Below are 14,119 nucleotides of genomic sequence, written 5' to 3' on the forward strand. Positions count from 1 at the left end.
TTGTCACTCACTTCATAAAGTTACACTTTATTGTAATTTTGATTTATTGGTAATGAAAACATTCAGCGTTTCGGAAATACTATGAAAAGGGTAAATATAGGAAACTCAGTGTCACGTCCCAATTAATATGCTGTGTCCAAGCATATTCAAAGAAAGTGGAGAGGAAGGAAAATATCCACCTGCAACAGAGAACCAGTCTTGAGAGGAATTTGTAGATTTAGGAATGAAGTCTGGAGTCAGCACATTAAGAACCATAACACACAGCCAAATCCAAAAAATAGGCTGTAAACAACGCCAAAGACTCTTAACTGAGCCAGGAGGAAAAACATCTGGACTGTTGCTTAGTGGCACGAAGTCATCTGTAACTTCTTAAAACCTTGGTGATACACTCAGTTGTTTTACATTGAAACAAAATAAAAACAGCAAATGGGACTCGATTTAATTTTCCTTGGCATATTTCAATGTTTTATTATTTCAAATAATTTAAAATGGACACAAAATATCCAGCCATCAGCTGATCCCATAACCGGAGTTTCACAGGCGTCTTTTCAGAGCATTTTCTCCGGATCTGTGGACCTCACATGCATTTAGAACAGAACAAAATCTGCCTAAGAAACGCTGCCAGTGCTGTGATTGAGGAGGAAACTCGAGCCAACATGGACGCCTTCTGCAGTTTCTGAAAGGAAACTACAGAAGTTTCAGTAGTGGGAAAGAGTAGGTAGCAGACGCTAGCTATACTTCACCGGATGTAAATCAATCTGATTTTGTTGTTGTTTGTTTTGCATGTTTTTATAAAAGTAACCAGCTTACCCTGCTCCCTCACGGTGACTGCTCTACATCTTCACGCACAACCACAACACAGCCGAGTGCGGACATGTCAAAGATTTGAAAATACTGGACAGTGAAAATATTCTTTTTCTTTCTTAAAAATAAAAGAAGAAAACGACAGATTTCCTATAATCCAGTGTTAATTCTTCCATACCTTTATCACATATAGACCATGATATGAAAAATACAGGTTACAAAAATTCAGCTCTGTGCACTAGCATCATTTCTATCCCGATAGTGAACATGTGTACTTTAATTTTTTTTTTTTTTAAGCAAATTTTTCATAAAAATCCCTTGAGCTCAATTTGAAAACTTTGTCCTAGTTTAGACTCAATAACAAGGCAGGCTGTGCAGTACACAGTACCACCACAGCAGCAAGAAACACTTTAAAAATACCTGATAAAGTCCAAAACAATAGGAATTATGCATCAATAATAATGCCATATTTCAGTGATGTAGTTCCGTCAGACTGGCTCAAAGGAAGAATACAGATAACTGGAATTATTTTGCTGAAAATCTGTATCCAGAAGCTTTTCAGTGTCTTCAGGTATGGAAGTAATTAACAAACCTGTAGAGCCGATAGGATAAAACAGACTGTAGGCAAAACAGTGGTACAATAGGGACAGTCTAGTAAGAGTCAGAAAAAAAAAAAGAAAAACAACAAAAAATTCTGTCAACACAATTCAATATTTATATTTACACTCACGCTCGCATTCATACATACAGAAATTTTGCTGAGGCATTAAAGTCGCCTCAGAGCTCGTTTTTTATCTGCTTTCTTTTTCCCTGCTACATTATTGGTGTTACTACTACCGTTGCTATTGCTGCTGGTGGTACTGGCTCCGTTAGCTCCATTACCCAGAGCTGCTGGTACTGCTGCCATGCTGGGCCCTGCTCTCTTCATAGGGTCACCTGCGTGCTTCTTTGGCTGTGGGCCGTCGTTAGGGTCCTGAGGAGCCCCGGAGGTCCCGCCCGGCCCACCCATAGCGTGGATTTCTGTGAGGAGACGGGCACGGGACTCGTACTCGGCATAATCCTCTAAAAGCAGGCGGCCAGCCTCTTCGTTTAGCGCCGACTCAGGGTTTGGATGGATGAGAAGACACTTGATGGTCTTTTTTGTTGGGAAAAAACAAAGCAAAAGATTTAGAATTATGTCGTAGATGTGTTTGCATTACAAATGTGTGCAAGGTCTTTATCTATTTTCTAATGTTGAAAAAGCAATTTCACAATAGCCGTGTGTCCATTAAATAAGACATTAAAGTAAGAGTCACATGCAAATAAGCTTGTTCACATGACAAATTTTTAAGATCATGGCAGCGAAGGATGTAAATTCAACCTTGTTTTTTTTCCTTTTTTGTCTTATCACTGTAAATTCATTTCAGGTTCTAAAAAAAAAGAAAAAAAAAGTAAACCTTACAAGTAAGACGTGTCGGAGGCCGAGCTCTGCCTTCCAGTCCCTCTTCAGCACATTGACACAGATCTCTCCCTTGTGACCCACGTTTGGGTGAAAAATCTTGGTCAGGAAATACCCCTTGGGTGGAACAGCAGGGAAGTCCTTCCCGAGGACCAGTCGCATTCGGAAAATGCCTCCGGCAAATGGTGTTCCCTCTGTCAGAGTATAAAGAATTCATTACATGAGCATGTATCTCATTACTGTGTCAAACCCAGTCTGTACAAATGTTTTACCCTCCAAAAAAAAAAAAAAAAAAAAATAGGCTCACAAAGCTGCAGCTGAGTCAGTTGAGGGGAAAAAAATATCAACCACAAATAATAAATATCTATAATCTTATAGGTTCTGATATCACTTTCTGCATCACAGACTTACAAATAGAGTGATGCAGAATGCTGCGTGAAGGAGTGAAATATCTGATCCGCCTCCTCTTGGTTCAAAGCAACAGGGGAAAGGAAAATAAACGCACAGAGATAACATGGAGGCTATTGACTGTCGTTCATCTATTTAATCTGACTCACACAACACCAATTAAGTACTTACATGATAAAAATAGGAGCAGAGTAATGGTAGTATTATTATTTGTGTGTGTATGTGTGTGTGTGTGTGTTACTCAGATTAACGTCATTGCAACGCTTTTTTGCACAGAATGTTTGCAAAGGGGAAAAAATAAATAAATAAAAAATCAGTGCAGTGCTAGTTTTTTTGCTACCACGGTACTTTTCCCATAAATAATACTATATCTGATATTTTTCTGTTCTGCAATAACTGACTGAACAAGATCTTAATAACCATTTCCCTGGCATGTCTGTGTGTTCCCTCGTCTTCATGGCGCCTTTTGTTCTCCAACAACATTTTGAAGGCTTTGCTGAACAGCTGAATTACTACTGAGATTAAATCAGTCATAGGTAAACTGTATTTACATAATTCCTAGGCTGGACTTTGAATAGAAAATATAAAAAAATTTTGGCACATATTTTGAAGAAGTTGAATGAGTATAAATACTTTTCTAAAGCACTGTCATTTTTGTGCTTTACGTTTTTCCTTCACTATGGTTACGGAGGAACGTTTTCCTCATGCCTTGTAATGTACATAGTTAAAACAATCAATTCCCTATTGAAACTATAAGATTAAGACTTTACACAATTATAATAAAAAATTCTAATGTTATTTTTTTGTCCACTTTGTAGTTAATTGCATGTTTCTATGAGTCATTATCAAAGCTGATGTATTATACACAATTTGAATAAAATTATGGCTACTTTAAGAAGGGAAGGGAAGAATTTCAAAGAATTAAACAAATAAATGCAAACAGAAAATTCCTATTTCTATGAAGAAGTTACACTCCAAACTTCACCTGGTCCTTCAATAGACGTGTGAAGTTCAGTTATGTCCTCTTCACTGGGATAGATCTTGATGCCCTCTGGGGGGTCTGCAGCCAAAGCGGAAACTTCTTTGTAGACCAGCCGCAGAACGTGGGGGGGCAAATTCTCTACATTAGAGTTCTGAAGAGAAAGATTATTAAACCTTTAGCAAACAAGAAGTTGTGTAATAAGGTAAGCCCATTAGAAAGAAAATAAATACATTTTTAAAATCCCTAACAAACTTATAACCTTGCTGGGCAAGTGGTACGGTCAGGCAACGTCATATTGTTTAGATTAAAAATTATTACTATTATTTAAATTGGGATTTTTTTTGTTCTACTCAGGAGTAATTACCACCCTTGGGAATGTGCTGCAGATTCATAAAGGTTAAAGTTCAAAATCAAACTGAAAATTAAGGAAATATTAAATTATTACAACATATGACTCTGACCTTAATCTTTTTTTTATTAAACTGAAATAAAAAATATTGATTAAGATTAGTGAAAATGCATTGAGGTGTAAAACAGATTCTGTAGTCAAACTAAATTAACTAAAGAGTACTTAAAGAAAAGGCGTGTAATAAAATGCAGCTGATAGTTTATTTCATGCTAGGTTGAAATAAATGATCATTTGAAAAAGGCGGTCCTTTTCAAGTGAACTGTCAATGGAAATACTTTTTAATTAGGAAAGACTGTGGCAAAATCTGTATTTTCGAGAATAATTTCTGTGTTAAGATCACTGGTTTTGATAAAAATATTTTTGCTTTTCAGCATTAAGTGTTATGTCCTCAAAATTTGCAAGCTCTAAGGAACAAAACTAATCTTGAGGTGGATATAGTTTGGAATCTCTGGTGCCAGCGGTCAAGACAAAGTTTTTTCAAAAGATTAAAATAGCTTTATTTGTTTATTTGGCTCTTACCTTTTATTAAAACACATTATAATTCCGCATTAATGGCAAGTTGTCTGTAAAGTATTTTATCGAGGATCTCATACAGAAAGTTAATTGTAGGAAACGGTTAGCATTGCAAACAATAGCTTAGGACAGTTAGTATCAGGTCTTAACAGCTGGAAAACTACCAGTTTCTTTGTAAATTCCCTTATTTATTTGACTAAATGAAAAAGTTATCCTATTATTAAAGCACACATTTCAACAAAAAAAGAGAATTATTCAGGAAAGCCTTCGACGAGTAAATGTCGGATCAAGCTAGCAGCTAGCTGTTAGCAATAGACTCGGTCATCAATCTTACCATCTTCGAGAAGGACGACGAATGTATGGTTTGTGTCAGATATAAAGAAATTTTTCAATTATTTTTTTATAATAAATGTCTCTGATGAAAACTTAAGCCTGCCTCGGACGTTATTGTTTTTCTTTTCTTATTCTATACGTTGACACAGGAACAAAAATACGTTCTACGGTTTAACCTACTGCCGCTGACCAATGATAAGGTTGGTTACGTGATACGTCAGAAAGGTTTAGCCAATCATGGTGCAGAATTATCGTTTCATCATAGAGGACGGTCCTATCAGCTTCAGAAAGTTAAAATCATGAGTTATACTTTCCAGTCATTGGTCCTTTTGAAAATCGTACAAACCCCGATCAATACAGGGTTAGCATCATTTAAACACCAGCATAAGTTAGCGGCGCCCAAAAATCTCAAGTGTGGAGTCTATATACCGTTCAAATCAGCTCAATGATCCTAAAACCAAGCATCAGTATTTTACTTATTTACTTAAAACAGCCAAAAATATTTGCTTTTGTTAAATATGTGACATCCTAAAGTGGTAAAATTAACAGTAATTACTTGTATGTTTCCTTTCACATGGTGTTGTTGTTATTTTTCAGTTGACAACGCATTAAATCTTAATTGATTATGTTGTGCAACTGTATAAGATTTAATGTGTGGCAATTGTTAATAGTAGACGCGATTCTTCAAATTTACCGGGGGCCAGTGTTTCTTTACAGTTCAAATTATTTCTTTGAACTATAAAGAAATGATTATAATGGGCAAGAATCAAATCACTGACTATACGCCCCAAAAGAGATTTAAAGAGGAGCAACAAATGCAAGTTAAGTGGACTAGGTGTGCCTACCAACAACTGATGGTGTCATCAAGGACATGTTACTGTGAATAACGTCTCTGCTGCATGGAAAATGACCTGTCTTACAACACCTGCCTACTATGATAAATACAAACTACTAACAAAATAAATTCTCAGAAAAAGATGCATTCAAACATGTGAAGCAGGAAGTTAAATTAGATCTAATTATCTTGTTTTAGGTCAGCTACAATTACTAAAATTGTTTACATTTGCTAATTTCCATGAGAGAGAAAGAATTTACTACATATTTATTTATTAAAGTCTTCAGAATCAGAAGTTATGTAAAATTATTTCTCATTTTGAAGATAATGATAAAAGCTTAAAAAGTGTTAAAATACATCAAAAACAAGATTAACAATAACAACGTTAGTAATAATATACTGAGCAAGATTGTAACCTAAAATACTGTGCAGTTATTAGAATAGAAATACTGTATTCATAATCCAAGAGACGTGCAACTGAGAAGGAGGAATTTTTAAAAATTACATAATGTGAAAATAAGACTAAGACTGACTAAGAGAATTAAGTCATAGAGTTGCAGTAAAGGAGGCAGAAATGGTTCTGGTAGGGTTTTTGTAATCTTACTTCCCACTCAGTCTGGGTGTCTTTGCACTCATTAAAAGGAGCAGAGGTCCATTTCCACACCTGTACCAAAAGGTCCAGTGTTTCATAATCTCACCCAACAGTCCTGCAGTGAGTCTTTCTGCCAAGAAAACTAGTCTTATATATATATAAATAAACTTACAGCTTTATTCTAAAATATTTTCAAGAAAATTTTTTTCATCAAAATTCTACGCATTGTGCCTCATAACACAAAGATTAAAAAAAGGGGGGGGACTATTTTTAAAAAGTAATTAAAAAATAAACTAACAACACAAGGAGTTGTCTGTATTATTGTGTGAAAGGACAAATCTGTCTCAGATGTCTACAGACAACGGCTGGGACTTTGTAGCTCAGCTTCTGTTCTGATATCCACTGTTGCGTGTAAGACTTTATATAAGACTGTTCCCTTCTAAATCATATCCAAACAGATAAAATTAACACATTTGGACTCTAGAGAAGTTTTAAATTACAATTTACAATTATAGAATAGATAGTACAGGATAGAATAGAGAATACATAACATATTATCTTTATGTGCTTATGTGCTGCTGATACACATGAATTTCTCCATATAAATGTTCATTCTATCTATCTATCTATCTATCTATCTATCTATCTATCTATCTATCTATCTATCTATCTATCTATCTATCTATCTATCTATCTATCTATCTATCTATCTATCTATCTATCTATCTATCTATCTATCTATCTATCTATCTATCTATCTATCTATCTATCTATCTATCTATCTATCTATCTATCTATCTATCTATCTATCTATCTATCTATCTATCTATCTATCTATCTATCTATCTATCTATCTATCTCTATTTTCCAAGTGGTCGCAATCTTTCACTTCACAAGGCTCACCACTAGAGGGCACTACAACACAGTGTCACCCTCTTTGGAGTTGCAATCTCTGGAAGTCATTTGAGGTTTAAGACCTTAGTTAGCTTCATCGACTGTTTTTAGTTATTTAATTTATTCCAGTGGGTTAAATCGATTATTTGCCACTGGGGGAGTTTATTTTACCGCTGTGTTCGGGGGGTGTGACAGCCTCTCAACAACACCAGCATTATCACAAGAGCCCTACTTCCGGTTTTAGACTCCAGCATCATTTGAGGGATTTGCTTTATCAGCAGGTCAGTGGTTTCATTTGGCTTTTGTTGAATGATAATAGTTCACTCTGTTGCTGTTATCCTGACTGCCTGCTGCCGAAAACAGAGAACAATCAGCGGGCTGTCACAAGTAGGCTCCGCGTCAAGGTAAGCAGATGCTAACTAGCATGAGAAGAGCTGTAACGTGTAACGTTTCTCGAAAAAGTTACTTTTTCTATCTTTCTCTGCGTGTGTGTGTTTGAAGTTTTAGTATGAGCGACGGGGAGGTGTTTCACGAGAAGCAGCGCTTGGAGCTGTGCGCCATACATGCGCTCAACAACGTGCTCCAGGAGCGGGTGTTTACCAAGGAGACAGCCGATGACATCTGTAAACGGTAACCCAGTCACCTCACCCAGGCACGCGGACACTTCATCACTACACACAAACATCAGAGCTGACGTTTTGTGACAACGAATGGCTGTTTTGATAATCAGAAAGTCTAAGATGTAAGACATAAACATAAAACAACGAACAAAATTCAGTTCAAATTGAACAGTACCTTATTAAATGCCGCTGTAACTCTTATTCAATAAACTTTAGAGTTGGTGTAGATAGTGATGCTGTGGGCAGGAGACATTTATGGTAGCAGTCAGTGTTGCTGTAAATTTGATGAAGCCTCTGACTGAAGACTGTTGCTGTATCACATGACATAACATGCTGACAGCTCAATTTCCAGGCATCAGAGATGACATGTCACAACAAAGTCTTCTGGATGACACCATCTGCTGTTGTCAAGCACTTTTAAACACCTTTTTGCTTTTGCTGCTCCTCTTTGAATGTCTGTAAATGTCCAGAAAGCTGGACAGAGTGATGTTGAAGTTTAGAATATCACCAATGGACAAGTTTGTATGATCTTCTTTCTTCTCTTTGGTTCTGGTCTTCATGAATAAAGCCTCCTTTTCTGGGTTGCAGTAAAAGGAGTCTCTCTGCATAATAATCTAAAAATCAATGTAATAGTGGTCTAAATAGTGAGTACTCTATAGTTTCAAAAAAAGCAAAAAAGCAAAGAGTGACTAATAAACTAGAGTTTCTGGATTCCAAGTTTGTTCTAATTCCTTTTTCTGGGTTCAAAATTCTAGTTCTGCTGACACAAAAAGACATTGTGTTTCAAGGTAATCTACATTCTGGTGTTAAAGGCTCAAACTCTGGACAGCAAACAGAGAGTAAATTAGGTGACAGTCAGCCCTTAAATTGGTGAAAATACCAGCCTGTCTCTGCACTAAGTGGACAACCATGGTGTTTGCTGGAATGGATTTGCTACATTTTAGACAAAGTCACTGTTATGAAAATGTAAGAGGAACCTTCAGGGAAAACAGTGATGCTGCTTTGCACAAATAAAGCCATTGTGGCTGGAGAGACCACTGCTCACATTGTTGGTCTTCAGCCTGAAGGAGCATGATGCAGAATGAGTCATGATCCTGGTGGGTTTTTGACAAACAACTAACACTTGTTTAAAGAAGAATCGGAGATGGATGAAAACTTGTTTTTATTCATCACTAATTGCTCTCTTCACAGGTTAGCGCCACAGTGTGTGGTAAACCCCCATCGGTCAGTATTAGGCACAGGAAACTATGACGTTAACGTGATCATGGCAGCACTACAGAGCAGAGACCTGGCTGCCGTGTGGTGGGACAAACGCAGGTGAGTGGTTCAAATCGTCATGAAATGAGCAACCCATCACTATGTTACAGTATTGGATAACAGTTTTAATTCCATGTTTAATATTTTTATTATTATTATTACACATCACAAACACAAACTTAAAGTGTTTTATTGCCATTTTCTGTTGCAGAGTAATGCAAAGTGGCACAGAACAGGACATATGATTTTGCACATCTAATGATAGAAAAACCTTGGCACAATCCTTTTTTTTTTTTTTTTTTTCTAACTAGCTTTGAACGTCTGACTTGTCGTAGTTCTCAATTGGATTTAGTTCTGGTCTTTGACTCTTCTGAACTACTGAATGTTTTTATTTATCGCCACCTTTTGTGAACCTGCAGGATGGTTCAGAGTCTCTGCATGTCAAAGGTCCAGGGTTTTATTCTCAACGTTCCCTCCCGAGTGTCTCTGGGCATCGTGTCCCTCCCGCTCCGGCGGCGGCACTGGCTGGCGGTCCGGCAAGTTAACGGACAGTACTACAATCTGGACTCCAAACTGAAGGGTCCCGCCTGCATCGGGGGAGAAGCAGAGCTACGGTAGGAATGTGGGCCGCTCTGGATTAGGTCCAATCTTTGCTCTTGTGCACTGCTTGAACTCCGTCTCAGTGACTCAGTCACTCCCATGTGAGCCATCACAAGGCTCTTACTTCACTCCTTTTGTTTTGCTTCTACACTCTGCGTTCTTCTTCTAATGCTTTCCTTTCTTGCTTTCTTGCAGAGCATTTCTCAGCGAGCAGCTGTCCCAGGAAGTGGCGGAGATGCTGCTGGTGGTCCGACGGGACGTGGAGGAGGACGGGTCATGGTTAAACCCCGACAGCCCAAACAATTGATCCATTTTGTATCGAAAAACAAAACTCCCCGGGGAAAATTACAGACTTTTTTTTTCTCCAGACACTTCATTAAAGAAAAGTATTCAGGGAATGCACTAAAATACACTTAACAAATACATAAAGGAAAATCCAAAGAGAAGCAGAGGGTGAAGTTTACTCTTGAAATGAAGAAGTTTCTGATTGTAACAGCTGTTGAAGCTTTCCCTCTGGTATGACCGTGTCTTAAAACAAGGAAGAAGCTGAAGTGGGGCTGTTAATGATTGAACAGCCGTGTTAATGGTACCTTAGTTACTGAAATACAAAGGTAAACGTGTTCTGGGGTGACTTTCTTTGTCGTCGTCTCAGTTTTGGGTGATTTTCGGTCATATCAGGACGTACCGGTGGAGAAGCTGCGTTGTCGTTTTCCTCTTTGTCGTTTTTCTTCTATGCACTGTGGAGTGGGATTTGTGAGGTGTAAATGTGTTTGGTTGTGCTCATACAGGCGCACACATACCAGGATGCCTGAACTATGGAGCAGGATCTGCTGCTGTGAATCAGGAAACTTTGTGAGTTTATATTGTCATAATGGCGGATCTTGTCTGCTCTGTTAACCTGAGCTGTAGGCAGTTGACTTTGCTTGGGATTAAATCAATACACATAAACACATCTGCTAATCATCCATCCATCCATTTTCTAACACCTTTGTCCCCTACTGGGGTCCAGAGGGCTGCTGGTGCCTCTCCAGCTAACGTCCCGGGCGAGAGGCGGGTTCACCCTGGACAGGTCGCCAGTCTGTCGCAGGGCAACACAGAGACATACAGGACACACAACCATTCACACACACACTCACACCTAGGGAGAATTTAGAGAGACCAATTAACCTGACAGTCATGTTTTTGGACTGTGGGAGGAAGCCGGAGAACCCGGAGAGAACCCACCATGCACAGGGAGAACATGCAAACTCCATGCAGAAAGACCCCGGGCCGGGATTCAAACCCAGGACCTTCTTGCTGCAAGGCAGCAGCTCTACCAACTGCGCCACTGTGCAGCCCTTCTGCTAATCATTTTCAGTGGAAAAAGAAAACTTTTTCTACTAAATGAAAGTGTTTTCTTATACTCTGATGCCTCTTGCTTTCCAAGACAAGTATAATTACGAAACATTTAGATTTCTATCTGGGAGAACAGCTGATTGCACTATTAAATTAGTTCTTGTTGACATTTAAGATGTGGGGTCAGAAAGAAAATCATTACATTTCAGAAGACTTTCATAGCAGTTTTTCTTGTAGTTTCCAGTCTCCTTTGCACTGAAACATCTACCAGTTTTCTGAGACTCTGGTTTTCCTCCAGTTCCCAGATTGTGATGGTTTTGGTTCCTTTTCGGTTGGTTTTGTATGATAATATTGAGACTGCACAGTACTCCAACTGCTTGGCTTTCAAGTCTTGTAATTTTCTGCAATTTTTTTTTCTAAACTAAACAAAACAAAAAACCTGCAGGCACTACTAATTGCCAAGAAATATTTATCCAAATATTAGTGAGGTTGTATGTTTATCTTGGAATGCAGAGATATAATTTATTATTGTGTGCTCCCAATTTTTCTTCTGAAAACCTTGTAGCGCTTTTAGATTTTTTTTTTTTTTCACCCTGGAAAATGTCAATTTTCCACGTAAAGATAAAGGAAACCTAAATTAATGAAGTACTTGCAGATGACAGATCTAACCACTAGAAAATGTCACACACTGAGTGTTCAGTAAGCTTGTTAGGGGATGATAGTTCTTCTTAAAAGCTCCTACATTGATCCATGTCTCACTTAGGAAAAGCAGCGTCGCAGAGCTTTTCAGGTTTGAAGTTATCGAGCCAGAACAAATTAATATTCCTGAGTGTTTTAAGCCTCCTTCATAGTCCCCGTGTGAGTCATCATCAAAATGTACATCTTATATCTTTATTTTTCTAATGAGACGTGACGATGCAGGCGAGTCTTATCTGCAGTGGAGTTTGTTTTGTTATTTTGATGAATCATCAAATAGATTCAGGTCATTTTCAGCTATCTGTAACACACACAAAAACAAAGCTGTCCTGTGACTGGATGCTGTATTTGTGTTTCTGTCTCGCCCGTTGAACTATGCATACTCAAATAAGTAGGAGCGCCGTCTCTGATGGACACTAGTGACTAATCCTGAACCTCTTGAGTTCCTGTTGTTGATGCTTATTTATAATAATAATAAACGTGGACCTCTTGTTTTAAATTGTTGCGACGCATGCTCTGTTTTGTTATCCACTCATAAGAAGAAAGCAAAGGCTGATTACACGTTATTTTATTTATATTAGACTCTTGAGTGTAAAAGGATGCCATTCAAAAGGAGCATTGGTAACCATACAAACTCAATTAACAGGGTCAGTTGGCAGGGAAGGGGGATTCGATGAAATCTCAAATCATACCATATATACACAAAACATCTTGAAGAGATCCCAGAAACCCGAAGCTATACATAGTTATTATTGCTTGTTACGGTAGAGCTACTGCAGCACCAGTAGCAAGGGTCATATTGCTATGTACCTGCTGTCATTTGCGTGGGATTTGTAGTTCTCCCACTCCGAGTGGCAGTTGTAGTTCTCCATTAAACAAGGTAGAGTATTTCTCCTTTTTTTTGTTTTGTTTTTCCTTTTAGACAAAGGCTCATGAATACTGAGATACGGTCGACAGTGAAATATACAGAGTAGCATCATCAAGTAGTACAAGGAAAAGACAGAATTGCCACCTATAAAAAGTAATAATAATAATAAAAAAAATGTATACCAAGTGAAGGAACAGCATAACCATTCACAGAAAAAAATGAGTTGTTTTGCTACGAGCCAGTGGTTTTTGTTTGTTTTTTTTCCTTTTTTTTTCTACACAATATTCATATAAAAACATGAAAATAAACGGGTGGTACAGATACATGTAAGAATATAAAACTACAACGCTTGTAGCATCGATACCGTTCAGACTGGCCTCGTCACTGTTCACAGTTTACACAGATTTCCAACAAACAAACGGGGAAGAAGTTAGACCGTGAGGCGTCGATTCCGAGCTTCGTACCAACAACCAGCAGCGTCGCAGATGGTTACGTCAGCAATCCCTTCCTTTTTAAGTGCTTTTAATAATATGTTTCAGTGGTACTGATTCACATCTAGCATTCATTTTATTTAGATTAGTTTCTTTTTCATTTCATTAAAGTGTCCATTCATATGAAAACTAAACATTTTTTTTCTATACATTTTCTAGCAAAAAAAAAAAAAGAAGAATTAACGTGAATACAGGTTCCTCGAATGGGAGGGGTTGGGGTGTGATTGATTTCCCCCGTAACCAGTCAGCATGCTGGGAGAGTACTGCGCTTCCACCAAACAGGAGGTTGAGATGGTCCAGAGACGTCACAGAGGGGAGAAAAAAAAGAAAAGACGTTTATTACTCAGGCATGTGAAGATAAACATGACAAAAGTTTCAAGTTTGGTAACAATCAAAACATCCAATACACGTTAAAATATCTTTAAATCCTCGTAAAGGATCACTAAAGTGCTTCTATTGTGCTTTTTCATAAATTTTAAGGAGGTACTGATTTTAACAAGCTCATATTTCTTGATAAAAAGTTCCATATAAGTTAGTTTTTTCTTTTTTCAGGCGTACTAATATATTTGCATTAGAAACTAGAAAAAAAGCAGACGAGTACAACTGGAACGCAGCATTAGCCGTGTGCTTTAGTACCGATTCTGGACACCACTGTCGTAGAGTTAAACTAAAGCTTAAGCTAAAATTACAAGTCATAGTTTTGTCAGATTAAAAATCAATGTAAAATCATGTTTTACAGTGTGACAGCATATCCGCTTCAAATATAAACAATGAATCATTATAATAATAACTCATATAGTTCTTAAGGGGAAAATTGGTATCAGGAGGTCAAAGCCACAAAATTCTGATTGGTGCGTCTCTGTCCCTGGCATGAGCGCGGACCGCAATGGAAAAATTAAACACATCATGATGGCGTCACGGGCACAGAGGAACTCACAGAGGGGGGTGGGGACTGCCTGTCAGTCAGGGGTAGGCTCTCATAGCCAGGGTTGCCATTGGAGGAAACGTTTGGAGTCCTGTATGGAAACAGAAAGAGACAAGGAC

At 37.9% G+C, this 14,119-nt stretch overlaps 3 protein-coding genes across 6 annotated transcripts in view; 1 reads left to right on the forward strand and 2 right to left on the reverse strand.

The window, feature by feature from the left end:
- Positions 1 to 447: 447 nt before the first annotated feature.
- ube2s (ubiquitin-conjugating enzyme E2S) lies at positions 448 to 5,091 on the reverse strand. Its single transcript, XM_044115909.1, has 4 exons — positions 4,889 to 5,091; positions 3,636 to 3,783; positions 2,246 to 2,436; positions 448 to 1,939 (listed from the first exon to the last, which is right to left on the reverse strand). The coding sequence occupies exons 1-4, from the start codon at positions 4,889 to 4,891 to the stop codon at positions 1,571 to 1,573; spliced, it is 711 nt and encodes a 236-aa protein (XP_043971844.1). The 5' UTR covers positions 4,892 to 5,091; the 3' UTR covers positions 448 to 1,570.
- A 2,144-nt stretch (positions 5,092 to 7,235) lies between these two features.
- On the forward strand, positions 7,236 to 11,595 carry josd2 (Josephin domain containing 2). Of its 2 annotated transcripts, XM_044115919.1 has the most exons (6): positions 7,236 to 7,489; positions 7,572 to 7,612; positions 7,710 to 7,838; positions 9,020 to 9,145; positions 9,505 to 9,699; positions 9,881 to 11,595. In XM_044115919.1, the coding sequence occupies exons 3-6, from the start codon at positions 7,717 to 7,719 to the stop codon at positions 9,990 to 9,992; spliced, it is 555 nt and encodes a 184-aa protein (XP_043971854.1). In that variant the 5' UTR covers positions 7,236 to 7,489; positions 7,572 to 7,612; positions 7,710 to 7,716; the 3' UTR covers positions 9,993 to 11,595. The 2 variants fall into 2 exon arrangements, with proteins under 2 accessions (XP_043971854.1, XP_043971853.1); XM_044115918.1 differs by having other exon boundaries at positions 7,236 to 7,612.
- Positions 11,596 to 12,268: 673 nt separating this feature from the next.
- The window catches only part of ttyh1 (tweety family member 1), a 29,265-nt gene continuing 27,414 nt past the window's right edge, over positions 12,269 to 14,119 (reverse strand). For 2 of the 3 annotated variants that reach the window (XM_044115910.1, XM_044115911.1), the window contains exons 14-15: positions 14,013 to 14,091; positions 12,269 to 13,338 (exon numbers count right to left, since the gene is read on the reverse strand). In XM_044115910.1, coding sequence (XP_043971845.1) covers positions 13,255 to 13,338; positions 14,013 to 14,091 — 163 coding nt within the window. In that variant the 3' untranslated portion in view covers positions 12,269 to 13,254. The remainder of the gene's footprint in view (positions 13,339 to 14,012; positions 14,092 to 14,119) is intronic. The other variant, XM_044115915.1, reaches the window with a different exon arrangement.

This window comes from Gambusia affinis, linkage group LG05 (genome assembly GCF_019740435.1).
Source record: "Gambusia affinis linkage group LG05, SWU_Gaff_1.0, whole genome shotgun sequence".
Lineage (NCBI taxonomy): Eukaryota > Metazoa > Chordata > Actinopteri > Cyprinodontiformes > Poeciliidae > Gambusia > Gambusia affinis.